Source organism: Gambusia affinis, linkage group LG11, assembly GCF_019740435.1.
Source record: "Gambusia affinis linkage group LG11, SWU_Gaff_1.0, whole genome shotgun sequence".
NCBI classification, from domain to species: domain Eukaryota; kingdom Metazoa; phylum Chordata; class Actinopteri; order Cyprinodontiformes; family Poeciliidae; genus Gambusia; species Gambusia affinis.
In genome coordinates, this window is record NC_057878.1 from 12,369,390 (window position 1) to 12,394,596 (window position 25,207).

At 38.7% G+C, this 25,207-nt stretch overlaps 2 protein-coding genes across 3 annotated transcripts in view; one reads left to right on the top strand and one right to left on the bottom strand.

Moving 5' to 3' along the window:
• The window catches only part of col4a2 (collagen, type IV, alpha 2), a 53,929-nt gene extending 52,085 nt beyond the window's left edge, over nt 1-1,844 (bottom strand). For both annotated transcript variants that reach the window (XM_044130945.1, XM_044130944.1), the window contains exons 1-3: nt 1,665-1,844; nt 1,314-1,434; nt 1,176-1,227 (exon numbers count right to left, since the gene is read on the bottom strand). In XM_044130945.1, coding sequence (XP_043986880.1) covers nt 1,176-1,227; nt 1,314-1,363 — 102 coding nt within the window. In that variant the 5' untranslated portion in view covers nt 1,364-1,434; nt 1,665-1,844. The remainder of the gene's footprint in view (nt 1-1,175; nt 1,228-1,313; nt 1,435-1,664) is intronic.
• Nucleotides 1,845-1,936: 92 nt separating this feature from the next.
• col4a1 (collagen, type IV, alpha 1) overlaps nt 1,937-25,207 on the top strand; it is a 40,474-nt gene continuing 17,203 nt past the window's right edge. The window contains exons 1-3 of the mRNA XM_044130946.1: nt 1,937-2,167; nt 22,495-22,548; nt 24,698-24,787. Coding sequence (XP_043986881.1) covers nt 2,090-2,167; nt 22,495-22,548; nt 24,698-24,787 — 222 coding nt within the window. The 5' untranslated portion in view covers nt 1,937-2,089. The remainder of the gene's footprint in view (nt 2,168-22,494; nt 22,549-24,697; nt 24,788-25,207) is intronic.

Consider the following 25,207-nt stretch of genomic DNA (forward strand, 5'->3'; position numbering starts at 1 on the left):
ATGCTTTGTCCAGAGACACACGAGCATGTGACAGGAAGATGCTAAAATGGAACCAACAACTTTCATATTGCAAGATGTCCACTCTTCCCTTTGCACCACAGAGAAATAGATGCAGAGACAACGAATCAGATGATTTAAATGAACTCAAAATGACAGCAGCTGGCATTTTACTCTCCAGGTTTGGAAATAATCCACAAGTCTACCATTTTTCCAACACATTTTACTGGTGTGTGTTAAACATTTCCCCTTGACACAATACAAGGTTTGATTGAGGCTTATTTTCCCTAAATTGAACCATTTTATGTTAGATCTGGTTTTCAATAGTTGTGTTTCTGACCTGAGTTATGGTCCTTTAACTCTTATGAAGCTAGTGCTAGTATTAACTGAAGACACAATGTAATGTCCATGCTGTAGATCAGGCATCTCAAACTCCAGTCTCTGAGGGCTAGTGTCTTGTAGAACCTTGTAGAGGTTAATTGATGAAGAGGTAATTAAACACAATAGTCTTATTTCAGCAACATTTTCCAGTATTAAACAACAAACAGCAAGTTTTAAAGTCATACAACAGCCTCTTGATTAAATTTAAGGCCAAACTTTTACAAAATTATTTCCAAATGTTGTAGTATTTTTAGTATTATTATTTTCAAAGGACTTAAAGGAAAAGAGAATGGAAATTAATTCTATTTAAAAGTCTTCATTTACCATCTAGAATGCATACACTAAAAAACTCAGCAAGCTGGCATGCAGGAGGGAGAGGTCATGACCTCCCCTTCACCCCCCTCTGTGCCAGGTCAAGAGGTCAGGAATGGCACAACATCACCACTCTGCAGGATCTCATTTTAGTTTTTTCTTTTCTTTTCCTTGTTAAGAATCTCAGAATTGCAATATTCTAATGCTGAATGGCAAGTGACTCACTTTTACAGCAACTTTTATCTTTTGTTGATGTTTTCTGAACCAGTCATGCCAAGCAGAAACAGAAGAGCCCTCCTACAGAAGGAACTCCCCAACCCAGACCACACCAGACACTCCCTCTGGCAGCACACGCTGCAAAATCTGAACAGTTCCTACCAGGAGAAACCCAACCCTGAGGGATGGGATTGATTTTCTGTCGTAACTGCAACCAGGCAGCATTTTTTGTAGTGAAAAATCATGAATATGTGGGAAATAAAACTTACAGCCTGCACTGTCGAGGCGAGGGCGGCGAGGAAGAGGCAGAGAAGCAGCACCCTGTTGATTAAAACACACTCTTATGAAACCCAATGGAAAATATTGCGCTTATTTTAAGCTCTGGAAGTTGTTAATGATGCGCTTACCTCAGATTTGTATGCTCTCTATCCCGCTGCCTTTGCATGGTCGCACTCATGCGTTGCGCAAACTCAAGTCCCGCGCCGCTCCTTCACTTTTGAACGCTCACTTAAAGCATGTTTACTCAACCTGTTGCAGGCACAAGCAACTAGTGTTTATAAATTGTATAAAATGCATAATATCCACAAATCTAAGCAGTCAGAAACATTTATCTCTTAGTCCAATCATATCTCAAATGATTGCAACGAGAGTGCTTGTCGCAAAAACAAGCACTCTAGTTTGCAATAACGCAAAAGATAGACATGCTTTATTTAACCCAGCGGTATAAATAAACAGTTTTATAAACTTGCACAACTTACGGCCGCCTCTGTTACGCGCGTAATGAAATAGAGGTATCACGGGCTGGAGAGATGCTCCGGTCCCAGAGCCAGAGAAGTCACCGGCCCCGTCACCAAAGTGACAAAAACTGCCCCAACAAATCCCGCAAAAAAGCCCCAAAGCGTCCCGAGCAGTTCCTCTCTGTACAGAGAAAAGTCAAAGTGTTTGTAACAACAAGATTTAGACTCTGTCTCTCCGGACGAGAGGGTGGTCGTTTTGGAGGAAGGTGGGAGGTGTGGTGCAGCGGGAACAAGAGCAAGTTGCATTGATCGGAAGTTCACATCGTCTCGGACAAAGATGCAGCTGAACGCACCGTTCGTGCTCCGCAGATAAGCCGCGAGTTAACCGAGGACAGAGGCAGAGGAGCGGGTTAAAGGGGCTGATTGAGCGCGCCGCAGTTTCCACGATGCTGTCACCGTCCGGCGCGCTGCTGCTGCTGCTGCTGGCGGCTCTCTACTGCAGCTTAAACCTGACGCAGGCTGAGGTGAGTGCATGCAAGTTTGTGCCGAACTTAGATGGAAACCTGTGCTGAAAAATATTAACTGGCATCAGTTAATTCCACATTAAAGCTTTTATATCAGGCCGTATGCTCCCATCACTTCACAGCTCCATTTAAGAGGCATTCAGTTGTTTCACTTTAGGGGCCCTCAATGCTAAAAAAACATATTTGTGTACAGAATTGTATGGTCATTTTATACAAAATACAACATAGTTATTATGTTAGCAACATGCTTCGTTTTACTGTTGTGAAACTTTGTGAGATCTACTGCGTTCTGGCTCCTCCACCTCTGTTGGAGGGAACCGGAGAGAAGGAGGAGGAGGGCGGAGGGTGGGGCAAACGCCTCCAGTAGTTGAAGTTTCTGTGTGCGACTAGATTGTTCTGTAGAAAAGTCTGGCAAAGCAATAAGAGACGCAGAAAATTGTGTGCAGATCTGACTTTTGTTGTTTTGGGGATAATTCAATTCTTTTTAGGATGTTTTGATCTTGGATACACTGTAGAAAAAATCCCCATATAAATTACCCTAATGCTCTGTGCTATAATGTCCAGATAATTTAGATTTAGTGCAAGTTATCCTTCCTTCTTATTAGCTGGCAAGGAATGAATAACTCTGTGTAAATGTTTGTTTTACATTATGTTGATTTGTTGTGAATTTGTGCTATAGAAATAATATGAATTGAAGCAAAGTCCTGTGTAGCTTTTACAGTTCATAGTTTAGATCCAGTGCTTACAATGAGTGGTAGTTCTTTCACAAACAGTACCAGCACTGTTTCATGTTGAGGGGTGCCAGGAGAGCTCGTTTTTAGTTTGGTTCTGAGTCAGCTGTGCCCCAAATGATTGTTCTTATTGCTCTTGTTTTATTTACACTCAATGATAACGAGGTGCCTCCATGTTTTATACAGAGAGTAAGTGGTAGAAGAACACATGGCAGTGACAATGATGCTATCTGATTCAAAGCTTTGGATTTGGTGCAACACTAAAAGTTTATACCACAGTTTTTAACACAGTTTTTGACTTATTTTGATCATTGCTAGTTCAAAATATAAGCTCTAGTCCTTATATATTACACATAGCAGATTTTTTTAAGACAGAGGTTAGCTTTGATAATATTCAACTTCCCATGTAAAATAAATGTGCCTTTCGTCCCTTTTACGGACATTTGTTTAATTCAAAATTGGGTCTTTTTAAGCTGACAACAAGAAATCCAACTGCATGTCCAAGAGTTTACTTAAGACAGTTTGAGATTCATAAAATCCATTTAAAATTGTGATAAAACAAATATCTTTTTCATGGTAGGATAAAGTGATTCAACCAGGCCTCATTCATATAAGAACTGCCCTTGACCTGCTGAGTCCCTCCTTCTGCACATAACAATACATCACCCTCCTCCTGAACAATGCCCACTCTGTGCCCATGTGTAACAATGAATCAGAAAAAATGCTTCAATCTTAGCTGTAATATGAAAAAAAAAACAAAAACAAAACTGAATAAAGTTTGTCTTAATCTTGAATTGTCTAGCCAGTCCAAGTATGTAGCACGTTGAACTACAGATGTTAAAAATATATCCATATGTTTCTTTATTTTTGGACAGAAATAAACACACATTTCTGTTTAGTGGGCATGCAAATAAGCAACACAAAACAAAAGGTAGCATTTTATCTGCCTTCATGGCTTCTTCTTTGGCCACATAGGAGAAGGTAGAAACTGCCTCTGCTTCAACCTTTGAACACAACTCTGAATACGTTGGACACGATGCCAAGAGCTATCTCACAAGTCTTCCTTATCCAAACTTTTTCCTGGAAGGAGAAGAATTGTTCTCTGGTCTGGGAAGAAAATTAATTAAACTGAGTAAATAAAGGAAAGGGGGAAAATTCATCCCATTCGCTCTGAAACATGAATAACAGCATGTAGAATACAGGATGCCATATTTAGTTCTTACCACATGATGTGGCCCATTCAATTAAACCAAATTAATTGGTTTTGGTCAATTACCACATATAATACAACATTTGTTCTGCACAGTTCATCTGACAAACAAATAAACCTTCAAGAAGGCATAATCTGGAGAATAAAAAGGTCAATATTCCTGTGTTGCATGGATCCCTGCCCCCCTATTCACAGTTCAGTATTTTTATGTGGAACTTAATTCAAAATTATTAATGGAAAATTTACCTAATTAGTGATTTTTTTTATGTAGACGATACCAAAAACGTTCAAAATAAAATGCAGCTTGGGTAGCTGAAATTCCCAGACACGATGCTACCTGACAAACCATTGACTAACGTTGGCAAATCAGCCAACCCAGGGTGGCATTCGTATTTGTTGCTGCTGATTGGCTGTACAGGATCAGAGATAAGGTAGACTTGTACATTAGTTTTATACTAAGATGGTTTCCATTGTGTCTATTACTTCAGATTAAAATATATTTGGTGTTTGAACAACCAACATAGGCAGTGATAATCACTCTTTAAAAGGGTATCAAATATTTGAAGATTTCAGCTCCTTGCAGGTGGTTGTGGTCTGTAAACCCTTGGAAATAGTGTAATCCTTTGTAAACTCTCTGCAAACTGCACTTTTAGATTACGGATGAAAAGTCAGGAAAATCCAACTAGGACAGCTGAACTTTTAATTTGAGTTAAAGACATTTCACTATAATTTATGGACTCAAAAATTGAATGCTGACCTTTGAATCACTGTAGACATCAATTACGACAATCCATTTGAATTCCTGACAGACTAAAGTAATAAAACATATCAAGTGGCAAAGAGCAGATCTTTTGTTTTATCCACTACAAGTTTATATTTAGATCCACAAACATGCAACAGATACAGAACATCTGGACAGACGATAATATCCGGCCAAACAACTGGTTGCTAATCAGACGACAGTAGTGAACCTGGAGTATTTTAACATTCTGGATTTATAGTTGTGAGCTGAATGTGTTCCCATCCACCCATGGGAGGTCCACAGCAGGAGGTTTGTGATCCACTCAGGCCTCTCATCAATCCTGAGCTGCTCTCCTGCACAGTGGGATGGTTGTCTCAGACCTAACTAAGCTCACAAGCTGATGTTAAATTTTTCAGAACATCTAATATGATTCTTGTAATTTCCATAAAGGGCTTCAATTTGTTTGACTTTGACATCAAGATGTAGAGACACGTGGCACTGATGGAAGCTCAGAACTTTCTGATGAAACGAATCAAGGTCAAGCAAAGATGTACCCAAAAATATGTTAACCTTTGACCCATAGCAGGTCAGGCTGACATCGGAAAAGGCAAAGATAAGAGGCAATATCCTAAGGAAACTTCTCAAGAATTTGTTTGCTACTCAAAACATGGAGTCAGGCATTTATTCTGGTCAGAAAGAAGCATGAGTATTTCCTAAAAGAAGCAGAGGGCAAATAAACAAATTCCTGGAATAAATGTTTGTGTGTGGGACGTTAGATGGATGGACCTTTGCAGCTATTGGGAAGGTCAAGTATCTTTCTGCTATCCAGTTCAAAACTTGCCTCCGATGTTCAACACAACCCTAATATGACTGACAGAGGCAGCATCTATCCTGTTCCTTAAACAGCTTGTTGAAATCCAAGAGTTGATTTGTTGTTCTTGCTGTCCGTATGCGTTGACAGGCCTGATCCTATAGACAGCCCCCCCACATGGGCAACAGCTGAATCTGTTCCTGTGACTGACCACCAACCAAGCAATGGGAATCCACAACCTGCCTGTTGTAAAAATGTCTACATTTGGAAGAATTGTGCCCATCTTTTAGCCTCCTTATTTTAACAGGCGCCTCTGGAGAACAAAGATAACTCTCCCCTGACCTTGTTACTCAAGGAGCTGTGGCAGGTATGTCCTATTTTCAGAGCAGCCCGAGAGTCTGTTCTGTCACAGAGAAGATTAAACAAGTAGCCTAAAACTTGTAAATCCCCTCTCAGTTCCAACTCGTGCAACGTGGAGGATGCATTTCATTCATATCTGTCCTAGCTGCTGTTTTCTCCAATCCCCCAAAAAACACCTGTTCTGTTCTCCACAATAATATTTTCCACTCTTAAGACAGACTTGATCCTTGGGATTGGTTAATATCCTGAGGTGCGTTACAGCATTGAAAATTCATTTTAGCTATTCCAGTGTGTAGTTAGTGAGTCATAAATGACCTTTGTGGTTTGGACAGATATTTTGGAATGGATACATCCATCTGACATGGAGGTGGGAGGTGAAGAGCAATGGGGCTAGAAGAACATGAGGAGGAGGAGAAGGGGAGAAGATTTTGAGCCCCTAAAGTGAAAGAATGTGTGTTGGAGCCAGTGATTATATGCCGTGACAAATCTTTTAGTCTCACTTTGTGGTCCTTGACCTGGACTTCCATCTTTTGCTGCCAAATTGTCCAAATGATGGAATATAAGACAGTGCTGATAGTATCTTTAGATTTATGAGGGTCCTTTCCTTTTGTATGCTGTATAAATCTTGCTTGGTTTGTCTTCCAGTTGTTCATTTTTCAATAGGAATGATTTTGTGTTGATAAGGTGTTTAGACAAGATTTCTGGTAAACAGAAATGCCTTGATTGTGTTTAAATGGCTTTTCCAGAAGAATACAGGCAGAATATTGGGAATGACCTATCTTTTTGTCAATGTTAATGTAATTTATGTCAAATTGGTGCAGTTTTTAGGTTGTTAGGTGTGCCCCTGTGGGATGGGCCTGGAAAACCTCTAAAAGGAGGTATAGAGGCTTCCTTATCAGTTGCCTGAGGAACCACGACCGAGTCCCTCTGATGTAGAGGAAGCTCATTTCAGCTGAGTGTATCCTTAATTTTGTTGTTTTGGAGTTTCACAGATAGGGGTGTTTAAAGAACCTTACAGCAGCAGCTGTATTTTGGCAGATTTGTCCCCAATTAATATATCAGTCTCCTGCTCCATATACCATTAAAAAGAACCTGAAGATTATTCTCCAGTTGAGTGAAAGACTGACCGTCACCCCAAACAAAGTAGTCTACCCTATTTAGTTTATGAATCACAGCCTCAGATGTAGATGAACTGAGTCTTATCCTGACAGCTTCACCACTGCTCTAGTGCTTGCTGATAGCCATGGCATGTAGATGCCAAGAGAACTACATCATGTGCAAAAGCAAAGATGAAACTCAGAGTTTCCTGAACCAGAAGCCTTTCTCTCCATGACTAAAACTTAGAACCCCGTCCATTAGCAAAACAAACCGCATGATGATGAATAGCCTTCATACAATCCAACCTGCAATGGGAACAAGTTCAAATCTGTGTTGAAAATGTGGACACACTTCTTGCTTTGCTTATAGAAGGACCACATAAACATTAAAGTCATCCTCCTCAAAAGTCCCATAGGCTCTCCAGTCCATGCAGAGCCCTCGCCTGCTCTGCATGGACTGGAGCAAACGGACATACACCTGACAGCAATATTCAGTCTTTCATACATGTGTGATAGCAACCTTTGCCAAGTAAAATCTAACCTCACATCATGCTTATGCAATATAAACAGCAGTTGTTTAAGGTTTCGTTCAATGTTTAGAATCGATGCTTGAGTGCAAACAATTTTCTGGTCTTTACAAGCAGAAATAGTTGGAGTTTTTTCCTTTGTGATATAGGTGCTCTGCTGTCAGCTGGCTGATGAGGCTTTTACTGCTCATTATTTCCAGATGCTGACCTTGTCTATGATGTTAAAGATGAACTTAAGGATAATTCCACACATGCTGGCTTTAATCTTGCTCTTAGATGAACTCTGCTGTTTCTTTTCTGTCAGCATCCAGCATCACACTTCGTCCTTTAGGCTGAAGATTAACCTAATCAGAAAAGTTGAGACATGCATAACCTAAAACCATGCAGTTTGTTACTGAAAGTTTGAATTAGAGTCATTCACATGAAATACCACAACTGTGGCCCTGTCCATACTAACATGGATGTTTTGGAACAGACTTTTGAAAACTCTGCTTTTTGTTTACACATGTGTAGTTTATGTATAGAAATGATTAGAAACTACAGCAAAAGATCCCATTTATATTGAACTGATGATCTAGTTTTCTTCTTACTTTACCCAGAGTTTTGACTCTGATATGACCTGGAGTCAGAGATTGTGTTAAATCTTCTAAATGATCACATTTTCCACAACCTCAACACTGCAGCCAAGCACACAGAAGACTTCAACGTCTATAAAGAAAAGGAAATTAAGTAAGTTTTTCTGTAAGCGAAGTTTTACTGCTTTGTTTAAAATGAAGAAGTTGAAAACGGAAAGGTTATACTGCAACTACAAAACAGTTTGTTCTAATAAAAAGCAAAAATTAGCTAAAGAAAGATTTAATCAAACTTGCATGACTTGACCAGTTTATTCAGTGAGAACTGAACGTTCCTAAACTTAAAATGAGACGATCACTTAACATCATTAGAGTCTGACAAACCACAAAATCCTGCTGCAGCATTCCAGTTAAGCCTTGTTCAAGGTTATGTTTTTTTTTTATTATTATTTTTTCAAATCTCACTCCTAGTCTTCTGGCATTTAGCAAATAGTTTTAGTAATCTAGCTGACTCACAACATAAAATATTTATCCAAGATGTATTTTAAAAACACTGTATGTAAACATATAGTTTCAGCTGCAAAGCTGGCTAACTGTCAATTTAAAGTACAAATTAAAGATAATATTGAATATTAAACTTTGCATTCTGATTTTTCAACTTATTTTAGAATAAAAATATTTTACAGTTTTGAACCTTTCTGGAACCTGTAGCAGGTGTCACAGGCACCTGCTACAGGCAGGTGTGGCTTTAATCCTGATTAAAATAAGATAGCTTGAAGTGGAAAGCAGGTTGTGGTGTCAGGACGTTCTGTAAAATGGTCTGGTAAATGTCACAAGTGGTTCAGTTTGTTTTAAAGAGTCAGTTTGCTTCCTTCCTCTTCCACAGACACTCAAGAAGATTCATGCTCAAAGTTGGCAAAGAAGTGGGAATACATTGGATAGAACAATAATGGTCAGCTGTGTGATGTGTTAAAATGACTAATAGATCATAATTGTACAGATTTTAGTTTCTGATTTTTTGTGTGTGTGTTTTTTTGTTGTTAACCTTTCAACAAGTCAGCACAGATCATTGAAGGCGGGTTTTCTTTCCTTCACCTGAACGTACCTTAAATCCATCCTTTGGAGACTTCATATCATAACTGTGCAAACTGTAACTCACTGTATTGTTACTCGAATTGGTACAAATAAATAGGAGCATTGATCGCAGTAGCAGAACGTGATTCCAATACAGCTGTAATTCAGATAACCTGAGATGACTTGTGTATCCGTTGCAACAGCCTTGAAGCGCCTTCCTGGCAGAACAGTTGCTTTATTCATCCTCGTTTTGATTCTTGTTGCTGCCTCTGCACAACACTGTTTAATAGCTGTTTTCTGAAAGGCTTAATCAGATAACTCTATAGAGGAAACAATTTAACCCAGTCACATGGAGGATTTTTACCTCAGAGGAAGAAGATACCTTCTAATCTCTTCATCTGGATTGAGGAGTTAAATGAGACAAAATTAAGCCGATGCGATGTAACGATTTTCTTCAGGAGTCTTGTAGGAACTTGTGGAAGTCAAATCTGGAAGTTAGACAAAGTGAATGTATGAAACAAGTGATCCAAAGGAGGCAGCTTTACAATGAAAAGTTCTACAATGAAATGCAGTGTACAACTTTGGAGCCTTTGTCATTGATAGAATGTGAGATTCGCTTATGCAAACTTTTACTCTCTCCTTCCAGTTTTATTTCCTCTCTTATGCTGCCTTTTTCTCAGATTTTTTAATGCACCAAGGACAGAAAAGTAAATGGTACATAGTTTTAAAAATGACTGTACAATTAGAGATCTAAAAACAGTGGCATACATTGGAAAGAATTGCATTTATGACAAATTGAACAAATACATGTTCTTGATCTCAATTGTAGACATTCTATTGTAGCTTTGTAGTTTAGGATCATTATTCTGCTGAAGCATTACCGTCATTTCACGTTTTTGCAAGAAATAGCGTTCCCACAGCATTCCCTCATCATAACACACGTGTGTTCAGGGTCATGTGCAGAACTTGCTAAGACTTTGCACAGAATCTCTCAAGACTTTCCAGTACTTTTTACATTCCTTCCATATGTTAATTTTATGTGAGAAATGTCCAGGATGGAAGTATTGAGTCAGAAAGTCTCATAGGTCATTCCTTGTCTTCACGCGCTGACATTACTTCCAGATACCGCTACACCCTTGAGACCCACTCGAGCCCAGCCCTTTCTTGTCTTTGTTAGCATAAAAGGTGAGGAAGAGGCCTTCCTCCTTGGAGAAAGAACGACTTCCTCAATCCTATTTCCGGTGCCAGAGTCCGGCACATTCACAGGGAAGCTTGCGTCTCATACAGTCAAATTCTTTTGGACAGAAAGAAGTAATTGTTGCCCTCAATACCCAGCCTGAGCTTTTGACTGTTGTGTTTTACTCATTGCCTTCAATGTATACATTCACACAACTAAGCTTACGTGTAATTGTAGAGAAAGAAGTGCAAATACAGCTACATTTTGAGCAATTTAGCAATTGTGCTTCAGTGCAACTGCAGAAGACTTTATCTTTGTATTCATGCAGAATAATTAGTAGCCAGATCTGTGGTGTGTGGATGCATAAACAGACCTCTGCAAAGAAACAGAATAGCCTTTTAACAAACTTTACAAAGCGAATACTGGCTGTACCTCAGAGTTAGATTGCTAGGATTCTGATATATTTGAATTTTATGAGTTGACAAAATATATGATTTCTTTCCTAGGCAGGGAGCTAGCTTTGGGATATGGGTGGAGTTTGTTTGTGCAGTGGATGGAGCTGGGAAATCCCCGCTGAGACCAAATGAGTTGCAGAAGTCCGCTTTAATTTGCTAACAGGACAACATTTCATCCACAGACACATCTTAATGTGCACACTTAGACTCTAAAAGGAAGTGGACAAAGTTATCAATGACCTTTAAGTGAAATGCCTTTCTAATTGTCTGGACAGAGGTCGCAGGTCAACAAGATGATCCGGTGAGGGTCATTTAACTGATCATGATGGGATGCCATTGGACAATCTGATTTGAGGAAGGTCAGTTCTCTTTGTTATGCAATGAAGGGAGTTTATAGGGAAGTTGTCTGAAACAATAACATGTTGGTGAACTTCAAAATGTGCCAGAGCTTAAAGAAAACCATCTGCACTTGGAACGGGTCCTTTCAAGTATCGGATGATAATGAATTATACATGTGTGTTGTTGATTTTGTTTGAACCATAGCAGACATTCTGACTCTTTGGGTTTATTACTGTCTAAAAATTTCTGCTCAGAACAGAAATCGAATAGAATACAAATATCTTTTATTGCCCCACAGTGGGGGGGATTCAGGTGTACCAGCAGTAAGGTGAAAGTCAAACAGAAGCATGTAAATTAATACACAGGTGGAGTATAAATCTATCTGCCCTATCCATGCATCCATCCATCCATCCATCTATTCGGGGGGGGATAATTATAGCTTCCCTTCTGATTTTACATACACCCAAACACAGTACTAAGCAACAACACCTGGGAAAATTTATAAAAGGATTTTCTCACGCCATGCCAAATAGTTTGCTGGATTCGGTTCAGATGGAGATAGACAGACGGATATCAGATGGGTGTGGCAGAGGATTAGATGTTAGTGCCAGGTGAGACATATTAGAACAGGTATGGGTTCTTGAATCCCTGCTTTTACACATTGAAATGCCTAAATGAATGTGTCTGCCTGTAGTGTCCACCGCCTTCATATGCAATTGCACTTGATTCTCATCTCTCAGTACTCTGTCTGGGTTTTCTCCCATTGTCTTTGATTTCTCATGTTGAATTTCAACCGGGCCAGTACTGAACAGAAGGAGAAGTTGTAGGAGAAGTTGTGAATGATGATGTTAATTTTCTGAGCTGTTTTAAAAATGTAGTCTGCCTGTAGTTTTAGCAGCGGCAGCAGAGGAAGTGAACGAAGACATCCAGTCTGTGTTGGCCACGTTTCCAGATATTGAAATATTTAACATCTGAGCATCTCATTCAGCTCGGCCCTTCTCTCTTTACAATGGGGACGGTGGTTAAGAGCGCAGAGAAAATCCGTCAAGCTTCATAGGGTCGAAATGGTGTATTATATTCCTCATGGCCAAACTTTTATTGATTGGATAAAGTTTAAATCTTGAACACAGTCCACGCCTCTAGGAAACAATCGTTTCTTAATACCTGAGACCCTCTGTACATAGTAAGGCGTAAGGGAAGGGGCTGATCTTTATCAGGCTAGTAATAAACACTTGCTGTCAAGAAAATGAAAGAGGGGAAAACAATAATGAGAAACAGGGAAATCATTTGTGAATTTTATGAGAGAAAAACGAGGTGGGCTGGGTCTGGTTGAGTCTGCGTTACTGACATCATCTGTCCACTGGTTTTCACATTCCTTTATTTACTCAGTGATTCTTGTAGACCAAAGAAATTGTCAACAGCATTAATAGTGTTTAGTTAGTTGTTTTTCTTTTGCTAAAGCTAGATAAGTAACATTGCTTAAAAAGAATAGCTGTGTATTGTGTTTGTTAACATAACATCCAATTATTTATTCATTATTATCCTTAAACTATTTCCTTGTTAACCTCTTCCCCTGCGCCTAGAAGCTGCCACCTCTTGTATTTTCCCATAATAAAACAACCACTAACGAATCTGCGGACTTTCACTGTGCCTGGATTTAATCTCGTTTACATCCATTGCATGTATGTGGTTTTAATCAGAGCAGGTTTGGGTGGAGTCCATGTTTGTGAGAGCATCTTTGTGTACAATAATCTGCTATTGGTTTCAGAAGCCTTCAGCTGCATCTGTGCTGTGGATAATTACCTGCTGCCAGCAGCAGAGCTGAACATGTTTTACATTAAACTAATCGGAGCTGTTAAAGTGCTGTTCAACAGATTTGTGTTATTGCAGGATGAAAATACATTAGCTTTCAGGTCCGATGGCCTCATCTTGGTCCCATCTGGAGTCTCACTGGTTAACTACGGAATGTAACGCAGTGACAGCCAGAGGCATAAGCAGTCTGTGCAGCAATGGAGAAGTTAAAATTATGCATTCAAGTATTATTCATTATTATTTAAAATAAAGTAAAAATGGAATTAGACATATTTGAAATTCATCTCTAGAGTTTCTTAGCTTAGGAGAAACATTTTAGCCTACAGAACATTTTATTGTATGTCACCTATAAAAACACAATATTGCCTTTTTGAACATAATTTGGAATGAGACTAAAGAAGGGCTATTTTTTAATTTAAGAGCTTGATTTTTGCCTTTATTTGGACACTGTTGATCCATCCACAATGAACACTACTGACCACTGGAGGTTCACACCAAGACCCTGCAGGGACCAAGCAGCAGTGGTTAGTATGTGCTTGATATGTAGGTTTTAATTAGAGCAGTTGTGAGAGAGGACAGACTAGAGTAAAAGATTGCATGGCTCCAATTGGTTATCCATGAACCCTTTAGAGGAGTTTAGAAGTGAGAACATGTATGATGTTTCAGTCAGTAACTCCAAAACGAAACATGTCCAGGAGAAAATGATAAAACACTGACATGAAGGTAATTGTTTTGTGTGAATCTTTTCTATAGTATTGGTATAAAAGGACTGTAGTTGGAGCAGCTGGTATTCAGAAATCTAGAGTTATAAAAGACAGAAAAAATCAAGACTAGAAATACAAATATTACACTCTGCATGTATTTGTTTTCATACTTATTTCAGAGCTAGAAAGTGTAATACTTCTCCACATTTGCTCAGACTGTGTCAACACTTGTGTAAACAGAGTGGCTGTTGTTTTGGACTATGGTAGCTCAGCGTTTTCTGCAAGTTTTGTTTTCTTTAGTACTTTGGTTATTTAGTCAACAAACATGCAGGTTAGGTTAACTGGGGGTCTAGCATGACCTCATGAGTGTTACTCATTATGCATAGTTACTTGTACAGATTGTGCAGACGGTGTAATAGGAAGCTTTTAAGGTGGCTGCAGAAATACACAAACCTTCATCTCTTGTTAAGCATGAATGTTGCTATAGTTTAAAGACATCCTCATCAGTTTTGTCTTTCATTCACTGTTTGGTTTGGCTTCCATATGATTTGGTTTAACCACAGAAGCTATAAGATAAGTAGGAACGCATTAGCAGTTGGTTTAGATAAATCACATATTACTGATTTCTGATCAGTCTGTAAGTTAGCGCCATTAAAAAAATTCCTTCTTAAATACTTTACTTATAAAATCAGGTTTGTTTCTTGTGTCATTAAACAAAGGAAGATTTGTTTTATGATCTCCAGAAGATTTGTTGTTTGATCTCCTTTGCTGGATGCAGCTACCCACACATAGACACGCACACACATGCATGTTTGTTTACAGAGCCACTTGGACCAGAACCCTTGTCTTCCAAGTATGGCAGTCAGACAGAAAAATCCCCTCCTCCGCTGCTATTCTCTCCCCTCTGGCCTCAGATCCAGAGAAGGCCAGGAATGTTAGGGTGGCACAGTTCATCCAGCGCTGACCAAAAAAAGAGAGAAAAAGATCAATCACCCTCTGCTATGCTTTTACTGTTTCTGTTTTCCTCCATTTTAATCTTTATATATGTTAAGAAAATAAGCAATTAGTTTTAGTTATGAGCAAAAGCAAAGACAGGTTGTATATTTTATAGTTATACTTTTGGTATTGCTGTCAGGATCTTGGGTTGTTTTGGGGTTTGTTTATTAGTCTCTTTCTTTGATTAGATTGGCCTTGTTTCTGATTTACTATAGTTCAGCCCTTCCTCAGTGATTCTGGTTATGTTTATTTCTTCTGTCTAGTTATTCTTTGTTACTCTGGTTATGTTTCTTAGGTCTAGTTATTCTTTAGAGTTAGATTCATTTCCTACTTCCTTACTCTCTCTCTCCCCTCACACCTGCAACTTGTTTCTAATCAGCCATCTCTTCCTGTTCAGTAATTGACCTTCCCCAGGAAATATATATATATATATATATATATATATATATATATATATATATATATATATATATATATATATATATATATATATATATATATATATATATATATATACAACTCATTCTCAGTTCCTCCTTGCTGGTTCCCCTGTTGCCTTGTCCTGAGTTTTGGCTCCCTGTGTCGCTGTGATTTTTCTAAGTTTTGTTCTTCACTTTCCATTCATCATCTTCTCTATGTCTCTGCCGCTCTGCATTTGGGTCCTCTTATCTACACATCATGATGATTGGAGTCATAATACGGTTTAATCCCCAACAAATGTCCCATTTGTCTTTCCCTAACGAGTCCTGCTGCTGCGTTGGGACCTACAGACATTTATATGGTAAAACTATCCTAATAGTGTCCATATGGAAGCTATAATCTGTGTCTTAATGCAGTGAGTACATTTATATGGATGACTTCAACAAGCCAAACATGTTTGTCAGTGCTGTAAATTGGCTGTGATAGAGCAAGATCCCATTTTGTGGCTCATAATGGCGATTCAGTAGATTGCCTTGTAATTGTCTTTTAGGAATTTTATCTGCGCCTGGGAGAAGACGGGAGCCTGTTAGCGCCACTTTGGCACATGTAAGAAGAAGAAAATGTGCTGTGTAACTAGGCTTGTTACTGCAGTCAGTCTGCAAGAGGACCCAGATGTTTCTGTCAAAGTTCAGATATGCTAACAACTTAGCAAGGTTGCACAATGTTTACTGTTGGGACACAGAACTAAAATTTCATCGGATGTCATCAAATGTAATTAGATGAGCCAACTTGAGAACCCAAACAGCCAAACACCCAAAACACAGCGCAAAATATAAACACAAAAACTGTGTGTAGCAATAATATGGCTAACCTCGCAGGGCACATCTGTATTTAGAGGGATTGTGACAGTCTAGATCGCAGGAATGTTTTAAATTTAGTTTTGTCCCCCGACAAATGCAGCTTTCGCGTAAACCTTAGATAGAAACAGACTCAGAGAATTTTGGAATTTGGAGTTCCAAAATTTAGAACTTTTGGAATATTAAGTGTGAACATGAACCTTTTCAATGTGAACCTGAACCTTTTCAAGTTACAAACACAGAATGTCAGTGTGTTTTAATGGAAATGTATGGCTGACCATAAATTTCAATCACATATTTATAAAGTGGAAGGACAATTATTTGTAATCAATATTTATAGAACCACCCAGAGTCATCCTAGACTTTGACTGGTTGGTGTGGAGGGAGACAAAAAAGGAGTTTCACCCAGTTCACCACTCATGAGGATCATTTTTTAAAATTTTGCCAAAGAGTCACAATTGAACTTAGATCTGAACTTGAATTGTTCCACTGTAACACATGAACATGTTATGATGTATACCAAATATATAGAGTATTATCACCTTTGCACAGTTTCTTTGACTTGTGATAAACTTCATATGACTTTCTTTTGATAGTGGCTTCCATCTTGCTAGTCTTCCATCAAACACTTTTACCACTGAAAGATTCCTCCACCTAAGCTAAGGTTTATGCTAAGTGTGTTTTACACACACTAGATTCTGTGTAATTTATTGACTTTTGGTATTTTCTACAGGGTTTCCTTTGGGCATGTCATGATTACAGACACTTTGAAAACCATATACAATTGTCCAAATTATACCAATTATTAAAATAGTCCAATGAAATTCATTAAAGTTCCCAGTAGCAATGCATCAAACTACACTGCAAGCACAGCCCATTCCATAAAAATCAGTGGGACTGCTAATAAAAAGCAATCCTTTGCATGCAACTATTCTGTTAGGACTGATCTGGAAAATTCTGGCTTACCCTTTGACTGCGTGACACAAGGAAGCCTATTGTGTGGATGCTACAGTGGAGTTGCGTGAGGAATCTCTGGCATGCTCAGCAGCAGTTAAAATGTGCGGCTGATTTATTTGCCTTATTTATCAGTGAAATCCGTATCAGTGTGGAAGGAAAGCTCCTTGGTTCTCTGAGCAGTGGAGATAACAGAGAGGACAACAAAAACTCCATTCCACAATGCCAGGGTTCTGTTTAAGCAACAATAAAGCATGTTTATTTTCTATTTTTCCACTGTTTTAGACGGATCCTTTCTGTCTTTGCCTTCATATGTGTGGTTTGGAGCTGCGTGTTGACTTCAGCAGTGGTACGAGGTTGTAGCGTGAGGAATGTGCTGGGAATGTGGTGTTGATTTAACGCGAAACCTGCTGAAGACACTGGCCAGATGTTTGTGTGATCTTCTGCTTCCTTTAACATGGTGCAAGAGATGCAGGCAAACAGCTCCAGCTGTTGTGCTGCATGTACAGTCCGTTTGGAGCAGCTGCTGGGATGGAAATGGTTCTGCCCTTCTGTGGGAAAAAAACCAAAACGAGAGTGGAAACATGTTAAGGAAACTAACAATTGCACTCAGGGAAAATGAAGGGAACTCATTTGTACTGTTACTGGAGGTTGGCTGTTGCTCCTGATGAGTAATTTTAGCCACTGTGGAAAGAACAGAAGATCTGAGTCATACAACGAAAAAAAAAGAGCAAATTTAATGGCTTATTCTCCTGAGAAAGAATTCGAACTAGACTATTTTACACCTGACAAGTCATTGTTAGACACTTATGAACAGGAAATCTGGTCTGTGGGTAGCTACATCAGCAAACTATTTTAATTAGTGTGAGAATATTGTTTCTTTCTCCTCTATGAGTAAAATTGTGGAGTGTTTTGTAGCTTTAGAAGTACTGAGTCACACATGCTTTCTAGGTTAAACAGTTTACCATTTAAATTGTGCAACACTTTTTTGCGTAATAACATACGCGGTCTGGAAAGTTTCAAAGTACAAACTAAACACCACATTTTTTTTTTTTCACCAAAGAATACACTCAAATGTTGTTATTATAGGGTAGTATTATTGTATAATAACTGTGTATGGGCTAAGATGTGAATGTTGGGGTGTTTTCACACCTTTTAAAACAGAGTTTATCCTTTTTTATATGATGTTTTAAAGGGATTATCATAATGGTTGAACTTGGGTCCTGTCAAAAGTATATAGTATCTTTCCTGTAATCGATATCATGTCTCTTTATTTTATAAAAATCCAGATAATTTGATAGCTAGCTAGATCGAGAGAGCCCATGAGAAAAGTGACCTTCTATTGTTTTAATACTAATAATTAATGTCTTGTACTGGGAAAAGTGAAGCATTTTGGATCAGATTAACTGCGTGATGCAGTCAATGTATTGATTTATTCAGGTATAATTTTGTTTGCCTTTAAGGCTCTGCTACCATGAAATACACAGTCTTTCCCTCTCCCTGCTCCTGTAAACCATGACATCATAAAAAACTTCCACAAATCCTGTTATAAACCTTTAACAGACCCCCACTTCAAAAAAACCTGACCCCATGCATGTACAAAACCTCCAGAGCCTCTATTTCTCCATGTTCTCTTAAGGGCTCCGTAAAAATCTAAAACAGAGTATTTCAAGTAAGTGAAAAATGAAAGTACAATGAAAATGCACATATACTTTTTTTTTTTTTTTTACATTAGGACATGTGGAACTAATCCAGTGGATCATGAGCTTTATTTCAGTGTAAAGCAAGCTATTTAATGCAGACAAAAACCAGAAGTAAGATATTTCTTTGCCAAAATTCTCATGGTGTAAACCTTTCTTAGAAAATGTCAGTTCTAGTTTAACCGCAATGCATGATTGTTTGATTAGATGAAAAAACTGCAGAATTAAAGTTGCCAGGGGCTCTTTTGATTACCACGCTTTTAAAACTTGAACACTAGCAGCTGAAGTCCATCTGTTGAGCTTAAAGTAGATTTTAACAAAAGATCTGTAGCAAAACCTGATTAAAGTTGAATATGTGCATTGACCTTCTCTTCTTCCTTCTGGCTTAAATTCACTGCATTTACCACATTTCTAGCATCGGATTTTAAAAAGCCCAGTCAGTCAGTCCTTATTTTCATTTGGACTGACATGTTTCCTGACTTCTTGTCATCATATTTCAACCAGCACTCCCTGCAGACTGACACCTCTTATCTCCAGAGCAAACATTACTCATCACTTCCTCTCCAGGGATTGTCTCAGAGCTGCTGCTTTCTCTCCCATGACGTCAGACGTATCAACAGGCTGTTGATCAAACATCTTTCGGGAAGATTCTTCATCACATGTGACCTCTGACACACATCCGCAATCAGAGACTTCTATCTGCAACATTTTAGTCTGTGAGCGTGGCACAGATACAACTACACCCACTCCTCTATCTCTTTGCTGTCGGCCCTTTTTGTATCTATAACATTGCCTTTTAAAACAAACTTTCAGCTCGGTGTTTCCCTGCCAGCTACAGCCACAGTAAACAATCACAAACACTGTCATATACACACAGTCATGATAAGGCACTGTTTTGTGCAGCATCCAGTAAATGTAAGCAACCTGCCAGCACTCGCCATGGTGATTTTCACAGTTTGGAGACATCCAGACGGCCTGCCATCCTGACTCGGCTGTGAAACAAACACTTGTCTGGGAACACGTGAGGCCGTCTGTTGCAGAGGTTCACTGGATCTGATACAGAGCTCACTGTCTCACCAGCCACTGAATACTCACTGTGGACATTAACACTCATTACTGCTGGGCCTGAGCTTTGGGTCTGTTTGCTCTGGGGAAGATCATGTTGCCTGAGCAGAGTCATATCATCTTCATTTTCCTAGTTTCTCACCGCCTCCAGTTCTGACGTTCCTGCACAAATGACGGCATCTTTTAAAAAAAAAATATTTCAGAAAAAGCTTTGAGGACTTTCACATTAAATATTCTTCTGTTTTCTCACTATTCTGTTCTACAAGACAGAATAGTTAAATGTTGCTGGGACTCAAACCAGGACCTTTTTGCCACAATGCTACCAACTTTACCCCCATCCAGCTTAATGTCCTAATCAAAGTTAATTATTGTTGATGAGAGAACAGCATGACTTAGAGGTGGAAATGTTGAGATGGCTGATGAGACAAAATTGCTGGAAAGAGAGGAAATCCAATCAGATTTATTTGTAGTCATTTAGAAAGGTCACATAAGCTGGAAATTATTCTTAAGTGGTTGGACGTCAGGGATGAGGTGGAAGTCACAAGTAAAAATCTAAAAGGAGAAGCCCTTAAAATTTACACCATGTCTTCAGATTTTAGTCAAATTAATCTACAGTAAATTCAGTTTGTGACAGATAAATTGTGACATGGTGTGACTAATCTACAACTGACTAAATCACATTTTGTTCTTAATGTGATTTAAAATAAAATCAGATTTTATTTGAATGGCTAGTTCCTCTTTGTAAATGAAAACACCCAAAAACATTTTATTTATTATACTTATTTTCTATATTTACCTCATTTTAAAATCTGTTTGAATTTAAATATTTTAAACTGGAAAACAGAAGAAATAATTGTTAAACATTTTTCATAACACTGTATATGTAAGTTTATCAAGCATAAGCTTAAATATATATTATGTAACTTAAACTGTTAATTTTTTGCTTTTGTAGGACACACATTTCCCAGTAAAGATGTAAGAAATTAGTTTCCTGGCAGTTAATTGGCTTTATCTGACAGATACAGGTCCTCCAGAACCTGTGGAGGAAAGTTCAACGACACAAAGTTTCTGAAACACACGCACATTTCCAACAGAAACGTCTACAGAGTTGAACATGCATATAAAAACATTTCTGTGTCTTAACTTTTAATCTCCATATGAACTGGTTCTCACATTTAAGCCATTCCTGCCCTGCATCAGCATTGTTGTTTCTTTATTTACCTGAGCAATCGCGTGATAAGATCCACATTAAATCTCCTTAAAAATATGACTCAGAACCCAAATCACACAGATCTAATCTACGATTCCAAGAGTCATGAACAAGACAAGATGTCCTATGAGCCTTTGAGCCGTCGCGATCCAGCTGCTGTTTGGGTTTGTGAAGAAGATGTGTAAAGGATGAAGATGGGGGGGGATATCAAAGAAAGCCATTGTTCTAAGCTCTGCTTGGAGATCCAGCAGACATCACAGAGTGGGGTCAGGATGAGGAGCCCCCTGCCACACACTCCAACATGCAGGCATGTCTGCTTAGTTTGGCTGAGTCTGATCAAACACCAGGACTTTTTACTGGTGTGACAGAGTTTTCCAATATAAAGCCCACATGTTCTGCTTTCACACAGTCAGTATTTGTTTCCCCACTCTCTCCATTGTGGCTTTAGTTTGCTCTGAAGCAGGTGTTTTCTAGGTTGTCCTGCAGGGTGACTGGAAAAGCGAAGCAATTAGGTAACTGGAAGAGATGAGATTTGAGTGAGTGAGAAGTGTTTTAAAGAGCTGGAGTTGAGAAAACACAAATCTTGTAGGGCACACGCGTGCAGTAAAACAAGGAGAACAAGTGCACTGGGATAGGCTGCAAAAAGCCTTGGGATTGCTGCGGTTCTGCATGCTTTACAGACCTGCATATTGATTCAATTAGCAGGTATGCTGGACTGCAGCAGCAGCAATTATAAGTAACTGAGTTGGAGGTTAAGGTGTGATAAACAATCGGGTGAAATTCTGCACGTTTCCCCAGGTTGGAAAGTCAATGAGTAATTGTTATTATTAGAAGAGATGTTTATTTGTTTGTTCTGCGTCTGTGAGAACCGGAGAGAGGCAGAAATACGTGTGGTGAGAGGAGCTGTGTACTTTTCCTCCCAATCGTGCAGAGCCTCCCCTCGCTCTGACTGCATCTTGGCTGGAAGCCTTACACGTGAGTCTGGCAACAGCTGGAAGAGGGAGAGTAAAAGGAAGAGAACAGCAATGTGGAAAGACAGAGCCAAGACAGTACAGGCCAGTTCCCAGGCTCCGGCCTGCAGAGACCACAGAGGAAAGGAAGCAGGGTGGGCGTTGGAGGGCGGTGGAGGGTAGAAACCAGCTGCATTCAAGCCCTTCTGGCTGCATGTAGGTGATTCCTTGCATGGGGCTTTAGTGGCGACAAGGTGAGAAATGAAACCCACAAGAGATTAAATGAATCAACCTGTAAATTTAGTCATAAATTCCTTACTTTTTTGCTGATAAAGTTTGTTAATTTCCTTTCCTCCAGTGATTTCCATATTCTGTGATAGAAAATTTGTATTAAACATAATTAATATGGTTCATTACATATCTGGCTGAACAAACACATTCCAGTCAACATCAGATCGTAAAAGCTAAAAGCGATTCATAACATGCCTCTACTGCCCTCATGTGGCCAAAATGCGCTTTTTCCTGTGGCGTTGAAATTTTATTTCTGTTTCATTTAATTTTCAGGGTTGTGGAGCTTCATGTGGAAAATGTGACTGCAGTGGAGTGAAGGGAGCCAAGGTAAGACTTTCATGTTTACCTGTTTGCTAGTGTGGTATTTCACCTGCATGCTTCTTGCAAATGTATTATTATCCCTGTGTTTTTTCACATTTTGTCACAACCACAAGCTTCAGTACATTTTACTGCAGTGTGTAACTTTCAAGTGCAAAGAAAAATACTATATATGGTCTTAAATATTTTTAGAAATAAGAAACATCTTAAGTCCTGTTTGCAGCTTCCCGCAAGCCAAGGAGGAGACGCATAAAACAAGCTCCTCTGGTCAGATGAGAAAATTTTTTAAAAATTACACAACAAAACTTTGTGAGAGTTTAAGACCAAAGTTGAACCTGTAGGTAAACATGCAGTGGGTTTGGACACGGAACAGAGAGCCAGAGATCAGTTTCAATCAGAGCATGTCGGCGCACACAGCTGGGTTACAGGTCTTAATCCCATCAGATGGAGGGAAGCTTACAGTTACAGACACACAGAGGCCACAACACACCAGAGAGCTGTTCTTCTGTCAGCACTCTGAGATCAGTGATAATCATTAAACCGGAACATAAGAGAAGGATATCGGCTCAGTAGGTCAGAGGAAGTTTGTTTGAAATACATTTTTCCTTTAGACACTGCAAAGGTGGCTACAGATTTTCCTGTAATTACCTTTAATGAGAGTATTCAGTTCCTTTTGTGAATGATTAAAATAGAAACTGATCCATGAGCACAGTAAGGGTGTACTTAATGATCTGTTAATATGCTCCTAATTGTGTTGTGATGTCATATTTATGTCTTTATGCTGTCACGGTATTAGCCAGAAGTTAGAGACGTCTACTGATTCAACGTTGTAGAAGTTCAGCTGATTTACTCAGAAACTGAGCTCTTTCTGCTTTAGAGGAGCTGCACACTATTGCTGTTTTATCAGATCCCTGCAGAGTGTTTTAGTATCTTGGTTTTTCAGATTCAAACAACAGCAGAAGCCAAACATCACTGCACAAAAACTCCTCACGTCGCTTTGTTTTTTGTGGCGTTCAGCCAGTCGCTGTGATCTCAAAGCTCCTCTGTGTTTTTGAATCCACAGAAAGGCGTCGACATGTGATTGTTTTAACAGTGATGTCATTTCTTCCTTTTGTTATACAACTCTAGTTGCCATGGTAACACAGAGGTAATCCACATGTGTGTACATGCAATGTTTCTCTTGACTGATGCAAGTCTAGTGTTGTGGGAATCAACCCTAAAATAATAGCTTTAACATGAATGTTTTCCTCTGGCTTTTTATTTATTTTTTTGATAGTCTTACCTTAGAATGATGCTGCCATCTGGTGTCCAAAGCGCATCCTGAACAGGTCGCCAGGATGTCACAGGGCTAAATAAAAAAAGTAAAAACGCACATAAAACAAGAAACTATTAAGAATACAAGAATTGTGCTTACATTATACGACAGAGTATCAGTAAAATAGATGTTTTAAGAAACTCAGAGGGAGTTTATGAAGCAAAGCTATTTCCTCTGTTTTTCTCGGCTGCACAATGTGCTTTATTTCATGAATCAGATTCCACTAAATGCATGAAATCACGTCTGTTACATTCAGCTGAATGGAACAATTTGCAATCAGATTCGTTAAACAGGGAAAACATTATTATTATTATTTATTAGACCAGATTAAGCTTTTTTTTTCAAACCCTTAAACATATCTGTCTGGAAGAATTAGGTTGGAAATTTTCTCTAAATTCATCAGTGATGTCGCACATTTTTGTAGACAGTGGGATGATCCATTCATTTAAATCCTTAATTCAAGGATAGAAAGCATTAATTGTGATTATATAGGTTTTGTTTTTAAAGGTTTTACAAGTAGTTTAGAATTAAGCACTGACTATGACTATGCGTAATACATCCTGTTAACTGAATTTAAGAAGGGAAATAAGACTGCTTGGTGCAGAGCCGTCCTCTGCATCTTGTTTCAGAATAAGAAAGTTGTGCACACAGGTTCTGACCACATTGAATTTGACCCTTACAGACTGTGCTGTTCTCACAACTTCAACAAAAACTGTGAGGTTGCACTGATTGAAATGTCTGATCTCATTCAATCATGTGTTCTGTGTTTTATCTTCTTTCATTGTAAACGAAGTTTAGTGATGACAATATATATTTCCTGCTCTCTTGTCTTGTTTATCACAGGGTGAGCGTGGATTTCCTGGCCTTCATGGGAACATGGGATTCCCAGGAATGCAGGGGAATGAGGGCCCTCCTGGGCCAATGGGCCCCAAGGTAGATGAACACGTTCAGTAACACCCATTTAAATATAAACTGTTTGTTTTAGTGTTTTTCTTAAATTGTTGAAAAAAAAAGTGGTGAAGTTCACCAAATCTCCAAAACTTGTGCTAAAAATTCAACTTCATCAAAATATCCAATTCATTCATAAAAGAAGCCAAACTTTTGCCATTCTTGTTTTAAAATAGCAAAGAATAAGTTCTTGTTTTTAATAAATCAAAGATCTGTGTTCAAACTGTTCATATTATTTATTTGCTTCTATGTGTGTTTTCATTCATACATATTTGTAAGTGGGGTGCTCAAACAGATGTGAATATACGCAGCATTTTACAGTGAATTATTTGTGCTGCTTTCATTTATGTTTTCCTTGTTGTTGCTGCTGTAATAAAACTAATTGATCATATGGCACAGTTTCAT